Genomic DNA, 26,195 nt, shown 5'->3' with positions numbered 1-26,195 from the left:
ATATTTGCTTTCACCTGTGGAGTTCGATATTTGAACTTATTATGCTAAACTCCCATTTTTAACATCTTTACATTATATATTTTGTGCTTTACTCTGTTCTAAGTGAACTTCTTATTCTTTGTTTTCCTTCTCCCTTGACCTTTGTGTTTAATTGCTATTTAATTTCAGTGATCAAATTTTTAATTTCTCTGATCACTATTTGATTCTTTTTGAGGATATTGTTTTCTCATGTCTTTTTCTACTTTTACCTATTCTCTTGGATGTGGTGGCACATGCCTGTAATCCCAGCAGCTCGGGAGGCTGAGGCAGGAGAATTGTGAGTTTCAAAGCCAACCTCAGTAACTTAGCGAGGCACTAGGCAACTCAGTGAGACCCTGTCTCTAAATAAAATACAAAAAAGGGCTGGGGATGTAGATCAGTGGTTAAGTGCCCCCAAGTTCAATCCCTGGTACAAAAAAAAAAAAAAAAAAAAATTAAAATGATTTTTTTGTTCAGTGTCGTTTTTCTTTATTGTTTTCAACTTTGTGTTTGAGGGACTCTGAACACCTCAGTTGTATTTGTTCATGATTTTAAAAACTTTTGTTGGCATAGCATTCACATTAACAGAAAAGCCACTATTTTAAAGTGTCTGCTTTTGTGAATTTTAGTGTATTTTCTATGTTATATAAACATCACTATTGTATAAGTCTAGAACATCTCCATCACCTGAAACAAAACCCCATATCTAGTAGCAGTCTCAATCTTGCCCCATTCCATCCTCTGGCAACCTCTAATCTACTTCTGTCTTTTTGAATTTGCATCTTGTACAAATTTAATATAAATGGAATAACATGGCTTTTTTATCTGACTTCTTTTTAAACTTATAATGTTTTAGGTTCATAACTGTTATGCTGAATAATTTTCTGTTGAATGGCTATGTTTTGCTTATCCATTCATTAGTCTTTTGGCATTTGGGTTGCTTCATTTTTGACAATTGTGAGTAGTACTCCTATGAAAATTTGTTTTCAGGGCTTTGTATGTGGTTGTGTGTGTTTGGGTATAGACCTTGGCTAGATACCAGATTCCTGGCTTATTTAGTAATTTTATGTTTAATATCTGTTATGATTGAGTTACCACAATAGATTTGTTGTGAAAAGAAGCTTTTGCTATAAAGATCCAGAGTAGACAAATTAGCATAAAGCTAAGTATAATGGTGCACACTTGTAATTTCAACTGTTTGAGAGACTGAGGCAGGAGGATTGCTTGAGTCCAGGATTTCAAAGCTAGTCTGGGCACCATGACAAGACCCTGTCTTTAAAAAAAAAAAAAAAAAAAAAAAAGGATTCTCCTTTCTTCCTCTTTCTCTTACTCTTCCTCCTTTTCCCCCACATCCCCCTCCTTCATCCCCTTCTCTCTTCTCTCTTCTTCCCTGTTTCTTCTGTTTTCCCCCTACCCCTTCCCAGCTGTCATGAGGTAAGCAGCTGTTCCTCTGCTATATTCTTCCACCATGATGTTCTTTTGCCTCACCTAAGCCCCAATGGAGCCAGTAGACCATGGACTGAAAGCACACTGAGACTGGCCTCATTTGGCCAAGTATTGGATCCAGGGTCTGGGGCCTGGCAATTCTTGTCAGGAAGGGGAAAAAAAAGAAAAAAATAAAATTAAACAAAAAGGAAAATAAGTATAAAGACATTTACCTAGCTATGATAGAAAAAAATTAACTACCAGGTTGATTCTCAGACTTCAGTTTATTCATTTGTAAAAATGCATGGATCTATCTAGATGATATCTGTGGCCCTCCTAACAATTCATTTTGAATTTGGATTGCTTTCTAGGATTTCATATTGAATACAAGTTTGAGATTTTACTTATGTGAATAATACAGGTTGGGAATTACTGTAATATGTTATTAGAGGGATGTGTGAAATGTAGTTGAACTTCAGATTTCATTTTGAGTTATTTTTCATGATAAGCAATTAAAATGTTGATTGTTTTAGTTAAGGATTGAAATCTTCATTGCCGTTTCCATAACTACTTGTTTTGATTCATTGTGCTTTTCACTTATTGGTTAATAGTTAAATTTTGATTATTTTAATACCAGGAGTTTGCAGTCCCTGACTATCGCTCTTCTCATCTTGAAGTTAGTCAGGCATCACAGCTCTTGCAGCAACAGCAACAGCAGCAACTTCGAAGACGACCTTCCTTGCTTTCAGAATTTCACCCAGGTTCTGACAGGTAATGGAATTTCTTTTATGTTTTCATCTAGGATTATATATAATTTTGTCATTTCTTTTGTTTTTTTTTTTAATTCACCAAGATGTGAGTGGTAATTTATAGTTTATATTTTGAGCCCTTTTATATTATCTGATCTTCTGTAGTAATTATCACAAAAGTTAATAAACTTTTAAAACTTGTTTCCACAGTTTAATGTTAATGTTGGGGAAAATAATGGATACTTAGGTTTGAATCATTGTGATCTTGATTGTCTTATATAAACTAGTAATGTTCTTTCTCAATTTATACTACATATTAGAACCACCTGGGATAACCAAGTCCCATCACAGAACAATTAAATCATTCTCTGGGATTGTACCCAGGCATTAGTTTAGTGTCCATAGTTTTCTAGGTGAGTGTCATTTGCAGTTAGGGTTGTAAATTTCTGATTTAGACTATTTCAGCTTTAATTTTCTAACGTGTAACCATAGGGATATTAATGCCATGGTGTTCAAAGGGTAGTAAATATTCCATCAGTTTTTCCTCCAGTGTCTTTATCATCTGTTTTACCTTATTTTTAATCATAAAGTTTTTTAAAAATAAAATCATTGCAAATATTTAAGGTATGTGCATAACATGTTATGGTATACATATAATTAAAAGGTTACTAAACTGAAGCAAATTAACATATTCATAATTTTCATAGTTGCTCCCCCCCTTTTTTTGTGACAAGATCAACTAAAATTGACCCACTTGGCATGCATTCCAAATACAATTTTATTGCCTGTAGTCCTAGTGGTATATATTAGATCTTAGAACTTGGTCATCCTACTATTTTGCTACCATCTGACTACATCTTCCTATTTCCATCTTTCCCCTGCCTTTGGTAACCACTGTTTTGTTTTCTATCTCTAGCCTGTGTGTGTGTGTGTGTGTGTGTGTGTGAGTGTGTGTGTGTGTGTGAGAGAGAGAGAGAGAGAGAGAGAGAACTGGGGATTTAACCGAGGGGTGCTTTACCACAGAGCCATATCCCTGGCCCCTTTTATTTTTTATTTGAGTCAGGGTCTTGCTAAGATTCTTAGGGCCTCACTAAGTTACTGAGGCTGGCCTCAGACTTTGGGTTTTCTTGCCTCATCCTCCTGGGTTGGGATTATAGGTGTATCCACCATGCCCAGGGTATATTTTAATTTTTTTAACAGTTTTTTTAATATATAGTTTTTAGATGGACACAATACCTTTATTTATTTTTATTTGGTGCTGAGGATTGAACCCATTGCCTCACATGTGCTAGGCAAACACTCTACTACTGAGCTGTAGTCCCAGCTCCATATAATTTATTTTTTTTAAAAATTCCATATTTAAATGGGATCATGCAATAATTTTCTTTGTGTCTGGTTTATTTCACTTAGCATGATGTACTCCAGGCCCATCCATGTTGTAAAGAATGTCTAGATCTCATTCATTTTTTTTTTCTAGAGCTGAATAGTATTCCAGTATATGTGTATACACATGTATACACATCAGTTTCTTTATCCCTTTATCCATCAACAGACACTTAGATTTTTTTTCTCTTTTCATATTTTGGCTACTGTGAATGATGCTGCACTGAACATTGGAGTGCAGACGTCTTCATTTCTTTTTGGTATATGCTCATAAGAGGGATTGCTGATTGATTCAGTAGTTCTATTTTTAATTTCTTTAGAAATCTGTGTACTCTTTTCTACAATGACTATATTATCTACATTCCTAGCAATTTGTTATTGTTTGACACTTTGATAATAGCCATTCTTTTTTTAAAATTTTTTTAGTAGTATGAGGTGGTATTTTATATAGTGTTCTTTTTTAAACAAATTACTTTTTAAACTAGAATTCAATTTTTTATACATTTATTTTATTTATTTTTATGTTGTGCTGAGTATCAAACCCAGTGCCTCACACATGCTAGGCAAGCACTCTACCACTGAACCACAACTGCAGCCCCTGTATAGTGGTTTTGATATTGATGTTGAGCACCTTTTCATGTAATTTAACAATTTTTATGTTTTCTTTGGAGAAATGTCTGTTCAGGGTTTTGGGGGTTTTACTTTTCTTTTTCAATACTGGGGATTGAATCCAGGGTGTTTTTCATGCTAGACAACTAACTACTCTTATCACTCAGCTCCTTTTTAAATTTTATATTGAGGAGCTGCATGCAGTTCTGCATGACTGTAACCCAAAGACTTGGGAGACTTAGGCTGAAGAATCTCAGGTTTGAGGCTAGCCTGGACAAACTTAGACCCTTTCTCAAAATAAAAAACAAAAAATAGTTTGGAAAGTAGCTGAGTGGTAATAAGTCCCTGGATTTGATCCCCAGTACTGGAAAAAAAATTATTGTACTGGATTGTAGTAGAAAAATTTTCATTTCCCCCATTGCTTATAATGTTAGCTGTGGGTTTTTCATAAATGGCCTTATTATGTTGAAGAACTTTACTTCTATATGCAAACTGTTAGTTTTTATCAGGAAAGGATGTTGGAGGCTAAGGATATATCTCAATGGTAGATAGCTTGCCTAGTATGTATGAGAGCCCTGAGTTTGAAACCCAGCACTGGGGTTAGGGGCAGGGAAAAAGATGTTGGACTTTGTTTGATGCCTTTTCACATCAGTTGAAGTTATATGCCTTTACTCTTCTTAATGTGATAAATCACATTGATGGATTTGTACATGCTAAACCAGTCTTTCACACTAGGGATAAATCCTACTTGGTTATAAATGTATCTTTTTTTTGAGGGGGGTATTATTGGGGATTGAACTCAGGGGCAGTTGACCATTGAGCCACATCTCCAGCCCTATTTTATATTTTATTTAGAGACTGAGTCTCACTGAGTAGCTTAGTGCCCTGCTGTTGCTGAGGCTGGCTTTGAACTCGAGATCCTTCTGTCTCAGCCTCTCAAGTTGCTGGGATTACAGGCGTGTCATCTGGTTGATCTGCTTTTGGATTTGTTTTGCTAATATTTTATTGAGGATTTTTGCATCAGTGATCTATCAGAGAGACCAGCCTATAGTTTTCTTGTGATGGCTTTTTCTGGCTTAGGAATCAAGGTGTTGTTGGCCTCATAAAATGTGTTTGGAAGTATTCACTCAAGCTCTCTCTTTTTTTCATTTTAATACTTTTGTTGTAGATGGACACAATGCCTTTATTTTATTTATTTTTTTAAAAATGTGGTTCTGAGGATTGAACCAAGTGCCTCACATGTGCTAGGCAAGCAATCTCCCCCTGAACTATATCCCCAGCCCTCATTTTTTGAATAGTTTAAGATTTGTTAGTATTAATTCTTCTTTGATAGAATTCAGCCATGAAGTCTTCTCATCCTGGACTTCTCATTTTTGGGAGATTCTGATTACTTCTTCAATTTGTGTTTGTTACTGGTCTGGTCAGATGTTCATTTTCTTTCTGACTCAATTTTAGTGGGTTATATTTTTCTAGGAATTTATGTATTAGTGATAAATAATTATTCATAACAGGCCCTTATCTGTTTTATTTCTGAGGTATCTGTCTTAATTCTTCACTTTTTATTTGTTTGCATTCTAAAGTATTTTAAAATATAATAACTACCTTTAGTAAATTTCCTTTCTAGTTTTCAATTGTATAAGGAGTCTGATTTCTTTCTTTCTTTCTTTCTTTCTTTTTTTTTTTTTTGGTACTGGCGGTTGAACTCAGGGGCACTCATCCACTGAGCTGCATTCCCAGCCCTTTTTTTTTTTGTTATATATGTTTATATTTTTAGTTGTAGGTGGACATAATAGCTTTATTTTTTTTTAAGTGGTAATGAGGATCAAACCCAGGGTCCTCACACATGCTAGGCAAGTGCTCTACCACTGAACCAAACTCCCCCAACCCTTTTTTGTATTTTATTTAGAAGCAGGGTCTCACTGAGTTACTTAGTACCTTGCTTTTGCTGAGATTGGCTTTGAATAAGGATCCTCCTTCCTCAGTCTCCCAAGCTGCTGGGATTACAGGCATGCACTACCATACCCAGCCTGATTTCCTATTTTTAAAATGTGTTTACTTGTTCATATATTAAGATAGTAAGATTTGGCATTATGTGGCTATATCAAAAATTACTATGTCTTTTTTGGTGAAATTTGTGGAGATAATGCATATCAACCCTCCCCAATATCTTACAAATATCTGAAAATAAGTTTTTAAGAAGGTTTAAAAAAATTAACTTGTATAAAAAAGGCAAAGTATAGTACTACTGTCTTAAACTAGGAAAAATGAGATTTAGGAGGAGGAATTAGAAGGAAATTTGAATGACCTGGCCTTCTGTTTCCTTCTTTTACTCTCAAAGAAGCAGTGTTGAAAAAAAGAGGGTCAGTAAAATCCTAGGACTTCTTTGTGTGTTTGCTAATTTGAGAAAATTTCAATGGGGGAGCAAATGATATGCTTAGACATTCCCATTCTGCTGTCTTGGTTTCTGGGTGGCTGCAGATAGAGGACCTGTGGTGTACCATTTTCCAGGGTGATGAGCAAGCCCTCAGGAATGATTTACATATCTGACTGGAAGAGTAGGTCAATAGAGACTGTCCCAGCCCCAGCCAAGTTTTTCCCCTTCTTTTCCTTACTTTCCTGCTTCCTCACACTGTGGAAAAGTCTATAGAAAGTCATGTCCAGTTCATCACTCGTAGCTCAGAGAAGATAAGCATATGCCAGGCAAAGTGAAAGTGATCAAAGAAAACTCATGTGGGCTATTCTACCCAAGAAAATGGTGCTGCTACAGTTTCCTTGCGCAAAGGGATAAGGAATGGCATGAACAAGACAAATACATAATGGGAAAGAAAAATTAAAGAAAACACAGTGTGCTCTGCCCCACCCCAAAGCCCGTAGTATAAGAAACACAAACTAGGAACATGCCCTATTAGTGCAGTGTACTATGGAGGAAATTAAATCAATGAGATATTAAAAAACAAAATGATAAGACAATCAAAGAGATAAAATGATCGATTGAACATTCAGGTGCCACCCAACCCACCATTATAAATTCACTATATAAAATGAAAAGGAACAAGAAATAAAGTTAGGTATGGTTAAAAGTCACACTTTTGTCTTGGAGGAAGTCTTGAGAAAATCAGAATGAATGCAGACGGACAAAGATAAGGCAATTATAAAGAAGTAGAAAAACATGAAGATCTTCTAACATGATAACATATATTTCTGGACTGGAGAACCTTGTAAAATATAGAAATTATAATTAAACAAAGAACAAACAAGAAAACACCCCAACGTTTTTCCCTTAAAGTTTGGGAGGAGCTCTATAGGTTGACATTTGCTCATAGAAAGGGAAAATTCTGAAATTGCACACAAAATCTTCTTGTGGGCTAGCAGTAGCTTTGATTCTATGTGCTGTGTTGACTGGATTGGCCTTTAACCTCATGACAGATGCTAGAGTTTTTCCCCCATTTTTTTTATTGTTGCATTATAGTTCTACATAATGGTGAAATCTGTTATTACATATTCATATGTGCATACGGTAAAACAATATAACTTGACCAATATCGTGCCCCCATTTATCCCCTTTCCCTTCACTCCCTCCTCCCACTGGTGTCCTTACTCTACTGATCTCCCTTCAGTTTTCATGACACCCCCTCCCCAACTTGCTTTTCCTTTTTCCTGTCTGGTTTCCACATATGAGAGAAAACATCACCCTTGACTTTCTGAATTGACTTATTTTGCTTAACATACTATTCTTAAGCTCCCTCCATTTTCCTGCAAATGAACTAATTTCATTTTTATTTATGCCTGAGTAAAACTGGTATTTGTATGTTATGTGTGTGTATCACATTTTCTTTATCCTTTCACCTGTTAATGGACTCTTAGATTGGTTCCATAGTTTGTCTCTTGGGAATTGCACTATTATAAACATGAATACACTTGTTTTGCTATAGTATGATGACTTTAATTCTTTATTATAAATACTGAGGAGAGGTATAGATGGGTCATATAGTGATTTCATTTCTAGTGTTTTGAGAAACCTCCATACTCATTTCCATAGTGGTTGTATTAATTTACAATCCTATCAACTATGTAAAAGTGTTCCTTTCTTTCCACATCCTTGCCAGCCCTTATTATTGTTTGTGTTCTTGATAGCTGCCACTCTGACTGGAGTGAAATGTGTTTGATAGATTACCTCTGGCTAATGAATAGAGGATGAATCTCTTGATTACTGTAGCTATTGTAATTGAAATTGTGAAGTGTGAACTCTTTTCCCAAGATTGTTTTGACTCTTTGGGGGTCCCTTGACATTCCACATAAATTTTAAGATAGATTTTCTACTTCTGTAAAAAAGCCAGTGGGAATTTGATAGAGATTACATTGAATGAATCTGTCAGTTACTTTGTATTGTCTTCTCAACAGTGTTAAGCCTTCTAATACAAGAATGTGAAATTTCTAACTTTTTATTTAAAATCTTTTATTTCTTTCCAGCAGTGTTTTGTGGGTTTCAGTGTTTATGTCTTGGTCCTCCTTGGTTCAGTTTGATTCCTATTTCATTCTTTCGGGTACTATTATAAATGAAATTTGTTTTTAATTTAATTTTCAGGTTGTTCAATGTATAGTATATGGAATATATTAGTATATGGAATACAACTGGATTTTGTGTGTTATTTTTGTGTCCTACAACTTTGTTGCATTTGTTTATTTATTCTAAACATTTTATGTGACTTTTTTTAGTGTTTTCTACAGAAGAGATCTTGTCTTCTGTGAACAGGAATGCTTTTCCAATTTGGATACCTTTAATTTCTTTTTCTTGCCTAATGGTCTGAGGAGAATGTCCATTGGTGAAAGCGGTCATCCTTATTTTATTCCTAAACTTCTTGCTCCACTGTTTTTTTGTGATAACATTCTATATTTTAAGAGGATAATGGAATTCTGTGTTTTGAATGAGGTTTATAATTTTTGAAGTATAATAATTTTATAGGCCTTAGCACTTATTTCATCATCTCTCCTAAACATGAAATCCAATGATTATATTTTCAATGAAGAGTTGTTTTTTGAGACGTTAGATTAAAGCTTGGCCATAAAGTAAAATATCACCTCTGTAAATACCTTGGTAGAAAATTAAGACAAGTTAATGAATACCCATAACAAGGACTCTGTTATCATGTAGACAAATAAAAGATGTATCCTGACTTTTCCCAATGCTCTTCTGTTTTGCGAAACAGAATTTTGGAGGTCAGGATGATGTGTTAAGAAATATCTTTGGAAGAAACTTGGTCTTCTTTTTCTTTTCTCTTTAGTGGTATTAGGGATTGAACTCAGGGCCTCCCACATGTTAAGCAAGCTGAGCTACATCTTGCAGGGCCCTCTCCCCCCACCCCATCCCCTTATTTGTTTTGAAACAGGGTCCAGGCTGTCCTGGACCTTGACTCCTCTGCTTTAGCCTCCTGAGTAGCTGGGATAAAAATTGTATGCCACTGTGCCTGGCTTATAATAGACAAGTCTTTGAGATTTGATGATACCTTACTTCAAGTCACTTATCTTTCCATGTAGCAGTAGCTAGGAGATTTTTTTTTTCTGCTTATTTTTATTATTGGTTGAAAAATCCTCACATCTGAATTCATTTCTTATGGCATAAGGTTTAAAACTATTTTTGGGGGGTTGGGGTTGTGGTGCAGTGGTAGAGTGCTCAACTGGTAGGTGTGAGGTACTGGGTTTGATCCTCAGCATCAAATAAAAATAAATAAATGTACTGTGTCCATCTACAACTAAGAAAAAATTTTAAACTATCTTGTGGTTATCCTTTAGGAACTTATAATTTCTTGTGCAAATCTAAGTCTTTTGTCATTTACTTCTGGATTTTTTTTTAAACCATCCTCCCCTTTCCCCCAAAGAATCTGTTATGAAAATTAGAATTAGAAGTTTAATAGTACTCCAGTAAAGTATATATTACTCTGGGTTGTGCGGGAGGGAGACAGGAGTTCACTTTGAAAATAAACACAAATTTTTCATTATTTTAAAGTCTTACCAGGATATTAGAAGGATATTATATTATCACTTAAAAATTTTCAAGTGTTTGTTGTTGTTGTTGTATGTATTAGGCCTCAAGAAAGGAGAACTGGATATGAACAGTTTCACCCAGGCCCATCCACAGTGGATCATGATTCACTGGAATCCAAGAGACCACGTCTGGAGCAGGTTTCTGATTCCCATTTTCAGCGTGTCAGTGCTGCGGTTTTACCTTTAGTGCACACACTGCCAGAAGGATTGAGGTCTTCTGCAGATGCTAAGAAGGTAAATATTTGTTCTTTTGCCCTGTGGAGCTGTAGGTCTGTAATGTTTATTTAACCATATTCAGGCACAGTGCATAAAAGAAAGTTCATTTACACAAGTCTATAAAGGTTAGTGCTTATGGGAAAGTAAAAATCGTGTTAAACAGAACTATAGAACATAGACTTAGTGCTCCAGACTTTAGATTAAAGTCAGTACTTTTGACTTTTCGGGAAATGAAAACAATCTGAGAACAGTGATAAGAAAAATATCTATTGGCTAATTCTCAAAAATTTTGTACTGGCTTATTGTGCTATAAAATGTGGTCAGAGGCACTCCAGACTACCAGTTTTGTCAAATTTAAATTAAATATTAAATAAGCTCCTATAATTTAGTAGCAATTTATTAACTTACTACATAGCAGAAAACACATTTTAGGTCAGGTTTAACTTCAGTTTTTAACAGAAAAAAATTTGCTTCTTAGGTAAGGTTTAACCGTAGTTTTTAATGTAGAAAAAAAATTTGCTTCTAATTTATATAAATATTACATATTTACAGAAAGATTGGAAATTATAGAGAAAAGTGATATAATTTTATAATTTTTATGAAAATAATGACCCCCTTATTTCATTAATTTTTAAATAAAATTGTATACATTTACTGTTCTTTTTGATATGTATATTTTGGAATGAGTAAATCAAACTAATTAACATATCTGTTACCTCATGTAGTTGCCTTTTTTGTGGTGAGAACATTTAAAATATCTTAGTAGTTTTCAAGTATATAATACATTATGATTAACTGGAGTCATTCTGTACAATCAGATGTACCAAATACTTTTAATATGAACTATGTTTTGTGACATTTCAAATAATGCATAGAGCGAGTTTATGACAGTTCTTTTAAGATCAAACTATTTTTCTTCATGTTTGTTGTTACCTTTCTTTTGTGAAATGTCTCTGTATTATACTTTTGCATTGTTGCTATGTTTATCTTTTTCAGTGATCTGTTTTGCTTTTTAAATCTGCATAGTTTGAAGTATCTAACAGTAGGTATTGAGTAAATACTTGTTTTAGAATAAACTCCAAAACTCTTAACAGCAGCATATTAACCTCTTTTTACTAACATCTGTTAATGTTTCCCCCACTGTCTTTTGTCTTAAATTGTGTGGTATTTTTTTTGTTTGTTTGTTTTGTTTTTTGTTTTTAGTACCAGGGATTGAATCCAGAGGCACTTAACCACCGAGCAACATTCCCAGTCCTTTTTTGTATTTTATTTAGAGACAGAGTCTTGCTGAGTTGCTTAGTGCTTCATTAAGTTGTTGAGGCTGGCTTTGAACTCTGATTCTCCTGCCTCAGCCTCCCCAGCCACTGGGATTACAGGCATGTGCTACCATGCCTGGCTTTAAATTTGTTTTTTATTTACAACATACTGAAGTTTAAAATGTTTTTCATGAAACCAGGTGTGGTGACGCATGCCTGTAATCCCTGCTCCGGAGGCTGAGGCAGGAGGATTGAGAGTTCAAAGCCAGCCTCAGCAAAAGTGAGGCATCCAGCAACTCAGTGAGACCCAGTCTCTAAATAAAATACTAAATAGGGCTGGGGATGTGGCTCAGTGGTAGAGTGCCCCGAGCATAGCCCCACTCCTCTGCCGCTAAAAAAAAAAGAAAAGAAAAAAATCTCTTTCCCACAAAGTTTATTTATATCTATGGCTAATTGCCTTTTCTTCCCTGATATCATATGAATAGATACTCACACATTTTCTTTGAGATTTTATACAATGAAAAGTAATTTAAAAGATGGTATGTCTATGCTTTATCTTCAAATAGTTCAAGAAAAAATTGTGTATATAAAGAGGAAGCAAATACAGCATACAACTGGTGAATCTAGATGAAGGATAAATGTGTCAGTTTTATTCATTCAACTTTTATGTAAGTTTTCAAAATAATAAGTTGAATGTAGAAAAGCTCTTTGTGGTAAGGTAGCTTCTGGGAAGTTTGAGACACACCTCACCATGTAAAACACTGTATTATAGTCTTTGTGGCTTATAAGAAACGTTTTACTTTATTAAAATAAAAAAGCTTAAACATATAGCAAATAAAGTTCTTCCAAGGCTGAATAATTTACCATAAATGTAATTTGTAGGCATACATTTTTTTAGCTGAAAGGGATCTTACTCATTAAAATGTAGCATGTTGGGTCAAAGTAAGACCTATTTCTTCTCTTTCCTTTGCCGAGAAAAAGCTTTTTAGTTTGAAAACTAAACTAAAACTATATAGTTATAAACTATCCCATTTATTGATTCTTGTATTTATTTCTTGCACTCTGGGGTTCTGTCTTGGTAAGGAAGTATGGTCCTAAGGCAATGTGATGGAGATTTGGGCCTACTTTTTCTTCTGTTTGGTGAAGGGTCTCAGGCCTAATTCCTAGATCCTTGATCCATTTTGGGTTGAGTTTTGTACCGGGTGAGAGATAGGTGTTTAACTTCATTTTATTACATATGGATTTCCAGTTTCTCCAGCACCATTTGTTGAAGAGACTATCTTTTTTCCATTGTAAGTTTTTGGCTCTTTTATCTAGTATGAGATAACTGTACTTATGTGGGTATGTCTTCATGTCTTCTATCCTGTACCATTGATCTACCTGTCTACTGTGCCAATACCATGCCGTTTTTGTTACTATTGCTCTATAATAGAGTGTAAGGTCTGGTATTGTGGTACCTCCTGCATCACTCTTCCTGCCCAGGATTGCTTTGGCTATTCTGGGTCTTTTGCTCTTTCTGATGAATTTCATGATTGCTTTCTCTATTTTTATGGGAAATGTCATTGGAATTTTAATTGGAATTGCATTAAATCTCTATAGCACCTTTGGAAATATGGCCATTTTGATAATATTAAATCTGCCTATCCAGGAACACAGGAGATCTTTCCATCTTCTAAGGTCTTCTTCAATTTCTTTCTTTAATGTTCTGTAGTTTTCATTGTAGAGATCTTTCACCTCTTTGGTTAGATTGATTCCCAAGTATTTTATTTTTTTGAGGCTATTGTGAACAGAGTTGTTATTTATTTTCCTTTCATATGTTTCATCGCTTATGAATAAAAGTGCATTAGATTTGTCTGTTGATTTTATATCCTACTATTTCTCTGAATTCTTTTATGAGGTCTAGAAGTTTTCTGGTGGAGTTTTTTGGATCCTGTAAATATACAATCATGTCATCAACAAATAGTGACAGCTTGAGTTCTTCTTTTCCTATTCATATCCCTTTAATTTTTTTGGTCTGCTAGCTGCTCTGGGTAGTATTTCAAGGACAGTGTTGAATACAAGTGGTGAAAGAGAGCATCCCCTGTCTTGTTCCCATTTTTAAAGGGAATGCTTTCAGTTTTTCTCCGTTAAGAATGATTTTGGTCGTGGGCTTAGCATAAATAGCCTTTACAGCGTTGAGGTGTGTTCCTACTATACTTATTTTTTCTAGCGTTTTGAGCATGAAGGGGTATTGTATTTTGTCGAACACTTCCTCTGTGTCAATTTGAAATAATCATATGATTCTTAACCTTAAGTCTATTGATGTGACGTATTACCTTTATTGATTTTTGGATGTTGAACCAACCTTTCAACCCTAGGGTGAACCCCACTTGATCATGGTGCACTCTCTTCTTAATATATTTTTGTATGTGATTTGCCAGAATTTTGTTAAGGATTTTTATGTCTATATTCATCAAGAATATTGGTCTAAAATTTTCTTTCCTTGATGTGTCTTTATCTGGTTTGGGTATGAGGGTGATAGTAGCTTCATAGAATGAGTTTGGAATGGTGAAGGGTTCCCTCCTTTTCTGTTTCCTGGAATACTTTTAGGAGTATTGGAATGAGTTCTTCTTTGAAGGTCTTGTAGAACTCAGCTGAGAATCTGTCTGGTCCTGGACTTTTCTTGGTTGGTAGGCTTTTGATGACTTCTTCTGTTTCATTGCTTGAAATTGATCTGTTTAAATTGTGTATGTCATCTTGGTTCAGTTTGGGAGGTTCATATGTCTTCATCGATGTCTTCCATATTTTCTATTTTGTTGGAGTGTAGAGTTTCAACGTAGCTTCTCATTATGTTAATGTATTTCAGTGGTGTCTGTTGTGATATTTCCTTTTTCATCATGAATTTTAGTAATTTGAGTTTTCTCTCTTCTGTTTGTTAGTGTGGTTAAGGATTTATCTATTTTATTTACTTTGTCAAAGAACCAACTTTTTGTTTTATCAATTTTTTCAGTTTCTTTTGTTTCAGTTTCATTAATTTCACCTCTGATTTTAATTATTTCCTGTATTCTGCTACTTTGTTGTTTCATTCTTTTTTTCCTAGGGCTTTGAGATGTAATGTTAGGTCATTTAGTTGTTGACTTTTTATGCTTTTCTTAAATGCGCTCCATGCAGTGAATTTTCCTCTTAGTACTGCTTTCATTGTGTCCCAGAGATTTTGATATGTTTTATCGTTGTTCTCATTTACCTCTAAGAATTTTTTTATCTCCTCCCTGCTGTTTTCTGTTATCCATGCTTCATTCAATAGCATATTATTTAGTCTCCAGGTGTTGTAGTTATTTCTGGTTTTTATTTTATCATTGATTTCTGATTTCATTCCTTTATGATCTGATAGAATACAAGGTTGTATCTCTATTTTTTGCATTTCCTAAGGGCTGCTTTGTGACATAACATATGGTCTGTTTTAGAGAAGGATCCATGTGCTGCTGAGAAGAAAGTGTTATTTGCTCATTGATGGATGGAATATTCTGTATATGTCTATTAGGTCTAAGTTATTGATTGTGTCATTGAGTTCTATAGTTTCTTTGTTTAGTTTTTGTTTGGAAGATCTATCCAGTGATGACAGTGGTGTGTTAAAGTCACCCAGAATTATTGTGTTGTGGTGTATTTGATTCCTGGACTTGAGAAGGATTTGTTTGATGTACATGGATGCACCATTGTTTGGATCATAAATATTTACAATCATTTTGTCTTCCTCATTTATGGTTCCTTTGAACAGTATGAAATGTCTTTCTTTATCCCTTTTGACTAACTTTGGCTTGATGTCCACTTTATCTGAAATAAGGATAGAAACCCCCACTTTTTTACTGAGTCCATGTGCATGGTAGGTTTTTTCCCATCCTTTCACCTTTACTCTGTGGGTATCTTTTTCTATGAGAGAAGTCTCTTGAAGGCAGCATATTGTTGGGTCTTTCTTTTTAATTCACTCTGCAGGTCTGTGTCTTTTGATTAATGAATTTCTTAGGTCATTAGCATTAAGGGTTATTATTGAGATATATATGATTTGTATTCCTAGTCATTTGGACTGATTTTTGGTTTTTAACTTGACTTGATTTCTCCTTTTATTGGTTTTTCCTTTAAGGTAGTTCCTCCCTTTGCTGACTTACATTGCTCTTTTTCATTTCCTCCTTATGGAATATTTTGCTGAGAATATTCTGTAGCACAGACTTTCTATTTGTAAATTCTTTTACCTTTGTTTATCATGGAAGGATTTTATTTCGTCTTCAAATCTGAAGGTTAGTTTTGCGGGGATTCTTGGTTGGGAACCATGTTCTTTCAGAGCTTGAAATATGTTGTTCTAGGTCCTTCTAGCATTTAGGATCTGGGCTGATAAATCTGCTGATATCCGTATTGGTTTCCCCCTATATGTAATCTGATGCTTTTCTCTCACAACCTTCAAAATCCTATTTTTTTTTTTTTTTTTTTTGTATGTTAGGCATTTTAATTATAATGTGCCTTGTGTGGATCTGTTGTTATTTTGTACATTTGGTGTTGTGTAAGCCTCTTGTATTTGATTTTCCATTTCATTCTTCAGGTTTGGGAAATTTTTTGATATTATTTTATTAAATAGATTGTTCATTCCTTTGGTTTGTATCTCTGTGTCTTCCTTAATCCCGATAATTCTTAAATTTGGTCTTTTCATGATGTCCCATAGTTCTTGGAGGTTTCATTTACAAATTCTTAGCATTTTCTCTGTTTGGACAACTTTATTTTCAAGATTAAATATTTTGTCTTCATTGTCTGAGGTTCTGTCTTCCAAGTGATCTAGTCTGTTGGTGATGCTTTCCATTGAGTTTTTTATTCGGTTTATTGTTTACTTCATTGCAAGGATTCCTGTTTTTTTTTTTTTTTTTTTTTTTGAGACTCTCAATCTCTTTGTTGAGATTCCTGCAGTTGCTGTTTCAATAGCTTATTAGAGTGATCATTCATTGCCTGCATTTGCTCTCATATGTCATCCTTTGCTTCACAAATCATTTTAATTATGTATATTCTGAACTCCTTTTCTGACATTTCTTCTACCATGTTGTCACTGGATTTTATTAATATAGAATTTAGGTTTGTTTGGATCATTTTCTTCCCTTGTTTTATCATGTTGTTCACCTATCTTCCCCTATAGCAGTGCAGATCTGGGGTATTGCAGTTTCCCCCTATAGGTTTCCAAAACCTCTTCTTTAAGGGGGAGATCAATATTAGTAGTGCCCAGTAAAGACAATATGCAGCCATAAACCAAATAGCCCCTATGAAGACATTAATAATATTGTCATAATAAACAGAATGAGTTAAATTATTATCTACAGTATATCAAAGGTCTGCAGTTTTCAATGGAAGATGAAGAGGATGGGGGGGTGTAGGATGTAACTGTTAATGGGATAAGAAAAGAGTACATAGAAATTCTATATCACAGAAAGAATGAAACTAATCAAAAGAAGTTGGTTGTTAGCATGAGAATAGAGAGAAAGAGACTCTGAAAAAACAGGTAAACAAAAGGAAAATAGAGCAAGAAAAACAAAGAAAAAAACCTTAAAAGTTTTCAAAAAGTAGAGAAAAAAGAAAAAAAAATCTACACTCTAACAATCCTATAGTCTCAAAACCTCCATGTCTTTAGTAGCCTGATGCATGAGAGGTACCTGATAATGAGCTTCCAGTCTGTAGCATGTGTCTCAAGATGGGATTTGCCCCACCTAAAGATGGGAGCTACCACTTCCAGGATAATGCAAGATGACTGCTCTGGCTTCCAAATGTGTTGGCAAATGGGAAGCTGCAGCTCGGGGTGTGGGTGTGGTCAGCCATGGGTCCTAGAGATGGGGTATGCTTGGTCTGGCAGGGTGGGTGTTGTGGGTCTGGTTGAGGGGTCTTGGAGGCAGGGTGTGGTTCGTTGGGCTGAGGGGTCCCAGAGACAGGGCTTGATCAGTCCAGACAGGGGTCCTGCAGGTCCTGGCTGTTGTCTCAAAATGGCGGCAACCACATGTAACCAAACCTGTAGGTTACTATGACAGTGGACTTCCAGCCAACAGCAGGCAGCTGGTGATCCACTTGGCAGTGTGCAGTCGGTTTACTGGCTACTGGTGGATGATCAGCAGGTGGACCTTGGGCGGTAGGTGATGGGTAGGTGAAAGGGCAGGCAAGAGGCAGGGAAATGGCACATGATAGGTGCCAGTCGGTGAGAAGTCTGCACTCAAAAAGTAGTCGATATGCTGGCAGACTGCAGGTCATCCCAGTGGTCAAATGGGATAAACAGCAGGGGATTGATAAGCAGCAAAGACTGCCTCACCAAGAAACAAATATCCTCTGCTTGAAACCCAGGTTACAAAGCAACAAGGAATGCAGCCACCCTCTAGTCTGCCATCTTGGATCCTCCTCTGATTTCTTAATTTGAAGTCACTGTTTTCTTTTGAAAGCTAGTAACTTTAAGAATTTATATCTTGGACTGGAGATGTAGCTTAGTTAGTAGAGTGCTTGCTTTGCAAGCACAAGGGGCCCTGGGTTCAATCCCCAGCACTGCAAAAAAAAAAAAGAATTTATATCTTAACAGAGAAAGCATGATGTTCAGGATTTAAGACTGCAAGAAATAAAGTACATACTAAACCCAAATTATACAGGAATTTAACTGTATTATTGAGGTCTATTGTTATTTAAAAATTTTTTTCAGATTTGTGTGTGTGTGTGTGTGTGTATGTATATGCATATGCTTTCTTTTTTTTTTTTTTTTTTTGCATATGCTTTCTTTGGAGGGGTTCTCGACATAGAATCTAGTGCATTGTGCATATTAGGCAGGCGTTTTACTACTGGAGTATAATCTTGGCCTATTGTTTTTATTAAGGCTTTCCTTATAGAGTTTTATAGCAACCTTCTTTTCTCCAAAAGTCCCTTTATATTAAGTTCATGCTACATCAGGGTATGAGGCTTTTTAGGCTTTTTAGCAATGTACATGTTATGTTTTAGTTGCAATCTCTGTAGGAAAGTGGTTCGAACAATTATTCAGGTATCTCCTCTGTACATTCTTGGTTCAGAGTTAGTAATTTTTCAGTTAATTACTTAATACCTGTTTGGTTTTGTTTGGTTTTTGGTACCAGGGATTGAACTCAGAGGTGCTTAACCACTGAGCCACATCCACAGCCCTTTTTTATATTTTATTTGGAGACAGGGTCTAGCTCAGTTGCTTAGGGCCTTGCTGAGTTGCTGATGTGCTGTCTTTGAACTCAAGATTCTCCTGCCTCAGCCTTCTGAGCCGCTGGTTGTTCCTCTCCATACCTAGCTCGTTATTTGATGCCTGTTAGGTTTTTACAGTTTCACATATCATTCTCATTCGGGGCTTCTCATAGCCTAAAGAAAACTAGAACCTCAATCTAAAATTTGTTTTATGACTTTGCTTATATCTTTACCTCAGTCTAGAAATTAATTTGTGATTTTGTGTGTGTATTGTGATAGTAGATTTTGGGTGGAGGGGCCTTCATTCTTTTGCAGATTTGTCAGTGGAGTGGATGAAGTTTTTCTTTCTTTTTTTTGGTGGGAAGTAAGATGCTGTTTTGGGGGGATTTTTTGCTAAAAAGAGAGATATTACATGTATTGTAGTATGGGCAGGCTTAGTTGCCCTTTATGAAGGTACACCTAGAAATGAAATAGTAAGAACGAAAGTTTCTATGTCTGACTTCCCCGCCTCAGTTTTGGTCCTTAGAAAGCCTGAAAACTGTGTATGCACATGTGTGTTATTGGGGATTGAACCCAGGACCTTATACATGCTAAACATATATATATACTCTACCACTGAGCTACATCCCCAGGATCTGAAAAATTTTTTGATAGAAATTCATGGCCATATCATAGCTATTAAGTTTGGTGGACACACAGTTTTTACCTGGAGGAACCCTGTTTCTGCCTTATTCTTATTTTGAAGAGCTGTTGCAAAGAAATGACTGAATATTGATCTCTTTCTTTCCTTTTCTTTCCCTAGAAATTCTCAGTAGTATCAATATTATTCAACTGAAGACTGATCAACCACCTGGCTACCTCACTATGTATAACTTTTAGGGCCTTCAAAATAGTTAATGATTCATCTAAGCTATAAAAGTTCTATAAACATCTGTGGGATTTGTGTATATATTTGCATTTGTGTGTAGATATGAAAATTGGTAGTAAGACACTGCCATTAGGGAAGTAGTACATATGGCTCTTCTGTATTTTAAAATTTACTTTTCAATTAAGCCATCTTGATTCTTAAATGGCCAGTGTGCTGTTAGGAGAAATAAATTGTTGGTCTCGATTTTCTTCTTTAAAGGATCCAGCATTTGGAGGCAAACATGAAGCTCCATCCTCTCCAATCTCTGGACAACCATGTGGAGATGATCAAAATGCTTCCCCTTCAAAACTTTCAAAAGAAGAGTTAATACAGAGTATGGATCGTGTAGATAGAGAAATTGCAAAAGTAGAACAGCAGATCCTTAAACTGAAAAAGAAACAAGTAAGTGTTTTTACTTCTTAACATATTCTAATGTGTGTTTTTTTTTCCCTGAAGAAGGTAATGTTGATTTTCCATATTTTAGAACTTTTTATAAAAGGAATCATTCCTTAAATAGTCTGTGACTTGCTTTTTTGGCTATTAGTTTTCTTAGTTTCATCCATTCATTTCCCCTGCTGTACTATCTGATTATATGGTCTTTGAGTGTAATATATGATGCCAAATTTGTTAAAATAAGAGTACAATTTTACATTCCCATTGATAGCATGTATGTATATTAGTTTATGCACATCCTTGTCTTTACTTGATATATATATATTTCATTTAGGTGTGAAATAGTTCTCACTGTGTTTTTTTTTTTTTTAATAACATTTTTAGTTGTTGATGGACAAAATACCTTTGCTTTGTTTATTTAGGGTTTTTTTTTTTGTTAATGTGGTGCTGGGGATCGAACCTGGTGCCTCACACGTGCTAGGCAAGTGCTCTACCACAGCCTCTACCACAGCCACAATCCCAGCCATTCTCTGTGGTTTTAATTTACATTTCCTTGATTAGGAATGAGGCTGAATTAATTTTCACTTGTTTGTGGCTTGTGTTCTTAATGTGTATCATTCAAGTCTTATATTATCTTAAGTTGTTCATTATTTTCTTGTCTTTATTTCCTGCCAGCTATGGTGTTCCAAGCCTGTAATCCCAGCTACTTGGTAGGCCAAGGCAGGAGGATCACAGTTTTTTGTTTTTTTGTTTTTTTTTTTTAATTGCACATCACTCCTTTATTATACTGATCTGGAAAAAAATTTAGTACAGTTATGCTTAAAATGAGTACTGGGCCTGTGTGGCAGGGCCAAGCAACTGCAACATGGATCACAGTTTTGAGGCCAGCCTCAGCAAGTTATTGAGACCCTATCTCACAAGAAAAAGAGTTGGGGGTGTAGTTTAATGGTAAAGCACTTGCCTAGCATGTGTGAACCCCTGGGTTTAATCCCCAGTACAGCAAAAAATGGAAAGAAAGAAAAAAAAAAGATTTCTTTAAGACTCTTTTGTCTGTTATGTACATCACAGATATCATTTAAATTGTGGTTTTGTCATTTTATTCTTTTTCAGTAGTTTTTTTGAGGAAGGTTTTTGTTTTGTTTTGTTTTTTTAAATGGGGACAGTGGTGTGCCTTGATATGTTATCTAGACTGATCCCTAATTCCAGAACTCAAGTGTTCCTCCTGCCTCAGCTCCTAAGTAGCTATGACTCCAGGTACAAGCTACTATACCTGGCTCAGTGAGAACTTTTTAAGGATTAAAATTATATTTCATATACCACAGTATTTAACCTTTCAAAGTATACAATTAAGTACTTGTGATATATTTATAAAGGTTTGCCATCATTACTAATTCCAGATGTCTAATTAATTTTTATCACTTTAAAACAAAGACTCATGTCAGTTACTCCCCATTTTCCTCATTTTCATCCTATAGCTGCCCCTCAACTGTTTATCTCTACGACTTGCCTGTTCTGGACATTTTAGCATATAGGAATCTAAAATATTTATTTAGCATGTTTTCAAGATTCATCCATGGTGTATCTTGTATTAGTTTCTGTGACTGAGTAATAGTCCCATTGCTTTGGTATGTTTTATTTATTCATTCATTAGTTGGTAAACATTAGGTTGTGTCTCCTTTTTGAATATTATGAATAATGCTAATATGATATTTATATTTTTGCCTTGACCTTTTTTTCCTCCTTTGGATATACCTAGGAGTGGAACTGCTGGACCATGTGGTAAATCCATTTAAATGTTTGAGGAACTTCTAAACTATCTTCCAAAGTGACTGAACCATTTTACATTCCCTCCAGAAGTTTAGAAGTGTTCCATTTTTTCTGTCTCCTTGTCAGTGGTGTTTTTTTGATGAACAGAATTTTTTTTAGTTCTTATGAATGAGGTAGTTTATTATATTCTTATAAGTTTTACAGTTTTGCTTCCCACATTATTCTTTAATCTACTGGCAGTTATCTTTTTGTCAGCTGTAAGGTAAGGGTCATTTTTTTTCATGTGTGAATGATTAATTTAAAAGTCCATTCCCTTCCCCAATTGTATTGACTCTATTATAATTAATGTTTACATCTATAAATAGATTGCTTGCTGGGCTTTGTGTTCCTTTCTACTGGTATTGTCCTCTTAGTTTCTCCTAGCTATTAGAGATTTATAGTAATTCCTATTCAGTAAGGTAAGCCCCACTTCTATAAACATTTTAGCTACTAAATATTTTTTGTATCTCATATAACTTTTAGGATCACGTGTTCATTTCCTCAAAAATTCTTCCTGAAATTTTAGTTGGCATCATATAGAATGTAGAAATCAGTTTGGGGGGATGATGTATTTATTTTTTGCATACTGGGTATTGAACCCAGGACCTTACTCATAGTAGATAAGTGCTCTAACAATGAGCTATATGTCCAGCTCAGAAAAGATAGCTTTATGATATTGAATCATTATAATCCATGAATATAGTATACTTTTCCTTTTTTTTTTTAGTTTTTCATGTTTTATTATTTTTATTTTATCTTTTTTTTTTATGATTCTGGATATTGAACTCTTAGGGCCTTACATATGCCAGTCAAGTGCTGTACCACTGAGTTACACTCCAGCCCTTTTTAAAGTTTGAGAAAAGATCTTATTAAGTTGCCTAGGCTGACCTTGAACTTGCGATCCTTCTCCTTCAGCCTGCTGAGTCACTGGGATTGCAGGTGCCTGCCATTGTACCCAGTTCATGTTTTAATTTCGTCCAAAAATACTTTATATATATACCTTGTGTTAGAGTCAGCTTAGTACTTTATATTTTTATGTTATTAATATCTTTGTAAAATTTTTATTTTTCTTAGCATTGCATTTGACTTCTTTTATATTGACTAGCAACTTCTCAAAATTATTGCTTTTATGCTAATGATTTATAGATTCTTTTGGGCTTTCTATATGAGTAATAGTCATATCGACATTTTAAAAAAAATAACATTTTTGTTTCTACCTTTCCAGTTTTATCCCTTTTATTTTTCTATTGTCTTATTGCTCTAGTTCAGATATTTAAAGTGGTAATTGTTCTTTGTTACTTTTAAAGACATGTCTTTCACATTTTATCATTGATTATGTTAAGTTTTTTGTAGGTACTCTTAATCGGGTTGGAAAATTTTCTTCTATACCAATGTGCAGATTTTTTAATCATGATGGAATGTTGAGTTATACCATCTTTTTACATGTTTGCTGAAAATCTTTCTCCTTTAATGTATTTATATAATGAATTCATTCTAGTTTAAAATCACCTGTGCATTTCTTTGTCCATCCTTAGTCATGATACTTTATCTCTTTCTTAAAATTAATTGCTGAATTTAATTTAGAAATGTGTATTTTGAGTTTTGTTGTGTTTTGCAATATTGATGATTAAACCCTGGGCCTCACATGTGCTAGGCAAGTGCTCTATCCTCAGCCCTTTTTAAATGTTATTTTTGAGATAGGGTCTTGCTAAATTGCCCAGCATTTAGTAATCTAGTAGATTGCTGGAGGTTGAATGGCAGTAGCTAATAATTTTTTTTGGTATCAGGGATTGAACTGAGAGACACTTAACCACTGAACCACATCCCCAGCCCTTTTTTGTGTTTTAGTCAGGGTCTAACTGAGTTGCTTAGGTTCTCACTGAGTTGCTGAGGCTGGCTTTGACCTCTCCATCCTCCTGCCTCAGCCTCCCAAGCCACTGACAGGTGTATGCCACCGCGCCCTGCTGCTAATAAAAGTTTTTTTTTTAAAAGGTTTGACTGACTAGGAAACTAATAATCTTTAAAAATTTATACACCTAAAAATAAGGACTTAAAAATAGACAATATAAAAACTGACAACTCCTTGGTAAAATGGAAAAATCTAAAATCCTAGTGGTAATTGATATGTTGCCAACAAAACTAAGAAATGATGTGTAAGATTTTGAAAACTAAAAAATACAAATTATTTTTAAGCATAACCAGAATATCTTTGAAAACTTTGAATATCATATCTTTGAATATCTTTGAATATCATAGTAGGCAAAAATTAGCCAAAAATCTCAAGACCGGACTAAAGATCACATTCTCTACCAAAATAAAGTTTGAAATCAACCAAAAATAACCCAGAAGAAATCATGTACCTAGAATATTTATAAAACAATAATTAAAACACTAGTCAAAAATTATAATGGATGAAAAATGTTTTGCAAATTAAAACTGTGGAATGCAACTAAATGGAGTAAATAGAAAGGAAAGAAAGAAAGCTAAAAGATGAATGTGTTAAGTATCCAAGTTAAGACATTATAAAAGAATAGAATAAAACCAAAGAAAGGAAATAAGAAGCAGAAACATTGTGTAGAGAATACGATTACATTCCCAAAAATGTGGGCCAAAAAAAAAAATTATTCCCAGAAGAAATAAAACCAGATTTTAAAATATAATTGAATCATTAGTAAAATTTTTCACATGCAAAAATAAATCTGCACTAAATGCAACTGATTTTACCATTGTTTTAAATTCTGCCAAATGCTCAAATGATTAAAATCTCAAACTGTTTCAGAGCTTAGAAATGGTACAGTACAGGCTGGGGATGTAACTGTGGTGATTTAAAATTAGGACAAGTGAGGTGGCTCATTATATTGAGATTTTTTATGTGTGTGTGCATCTAGAGATAGAATGTTTATAGCCACTATAAAGTCTTTTTCTCTTCTGATCTTTTATGCAACCATTATCATGTATTTTAGTTCTCGGTTTTTCTAAACTGCTGAAGACATTATTTCTCATTTGTATCCAGTGATCCTTTAGGTTTAACCACATATTTGTCATCCTTATTTGTACATCTTTCTTTTTTAACTCAGATCTTCCATCTGGGGGAACACCTTTCTGCTTGAAGAATATTTTAATAGTTGGCAAAGTCAGTGACTTACATATTATCTTTTTCTTAAACCTGGTAATTGAAAGATAGTTCTATATGATAATGTGGTCATTTTCTCTAAGTACCCTGTCTTCTGGCTTTCATTTTAAAACATTAGCCCTTAGTCTAATTTTTAATCCTTTGTGGATTATCTGAATTTTCTCTCTGCTTTCTTTCAATATCTTCTTTTTCGGGGAATTCTCTTATTTTGATTCTGATACATTTAGGTGTGGGTTTTTTGTTTTTAATAAATGCTGCATGAGATTTATTTATAAGGGTTAGAAGTTTTTTTTTTTTTAATCAGGTCTGGAAAATTCCTAGCCTTCATCATCATGGTCGTTATTATTTTATGTTGCTGGATATCAAAGCCAGGACCTCATATATGTTGGGCAAGTGTTCTACCACTGAACTATATCCCTCGCTTCATTATCTTTTTTACAAAATCCTTTGTAACAGTTTCTTTTTCTTCTGAAATTCTAGTTAGGTGTCTTATCAAATCATTCCTGTCTTCTGTGTCTCTTACTTGCATCTACTTCCTATGCTTTACTTGTTTTGAGTTTCATTCTGGGCAGTTTCTTCAGTCTGTCATCTAACTTACATTTCTCTTTTCAATTATATTTAATCTTTTGTCAAATCTGCCTTTAATTGCAAGAATTATATTGTTTTTATTTCTGGAATTTCTATCTGGTTCCTTTTCAAATTTGATCAGTCATTTTTTAAATACCCTCTTGATATTATTAAGCATATTGAATTTTAATAATATTGTCTAATGATTGCTATTAAATCTTTGTGGGTTCTGTTCTACTGAATCTTTCTTAGAATACATGTGGTTCATAGTAAATAATAATTTGTAACTTATTATAATATTTGCTAATAATGAAATACATTATATGACCATTATGAAATGTAGAGAAGACAGTTTTGAGGGATAGATATAAAAGACAGCTAGAGTAAATAAATAAACAAACCATGACTGATTAGAAACATAGGTTAATAATGCTGTTTTCTTATGTGAAGTACTCTGTCATATAACTAAAAAGGACAAATTTTTTAAAAATTGTATGTTCCATCCA

General features: G+C 34.4%; 1 protein-coding gene across 18 annotated transcripts in view; it reads left to right on the top strand.

The window, feature by feature from the left end:
* Ncor1 (nuclear receptor corepressor 1) overlaps positions 1–26,195 on the top strand; it is a 168,634-nt gene that overhangs the window by 27,114 nt on the left and 115,325 nt on the right. For all 18 annotated transcript variants that reach the window (XM_047546882.1, XM_047546879.1, XM_047546880.1 and 15 more), the window contains exons 3-5: positions 2,081–2,214; positions 10,268–10,460; positions 20,010–20,192. In XM_047546882.1, coding sequence (XP_047402838.1) covers positions 2,081–2,214; positions 10,268–10,460; positions 20,010–20,192 — 510 coding nt within the window. The remainder of the gene's footprint in view (positions 1–2,080; positions 2,215–10,267; positions 10,461–20,009; positions 20,193–26,195) is intronic.

This window comes from Sciurus carolinensis, chromosome 3, assembly GCF_902686445.1.
Source record: "Sciurus carolinensis chromosome 3, mSciCar1.2, whole genome shotgun sequence".
NCBI classification, from domain to species: Eukaryota; Metazoa; Chordata; class Mammalia; order Rodentia; family Sciuridae; genus Sciurus; species Sciurus carolinensis.
The sequence above is the reverse complement of the archived record's forward strand: the minus strand, read 5'-3'. Positions and strand labels throughout refer to the sequence as shown.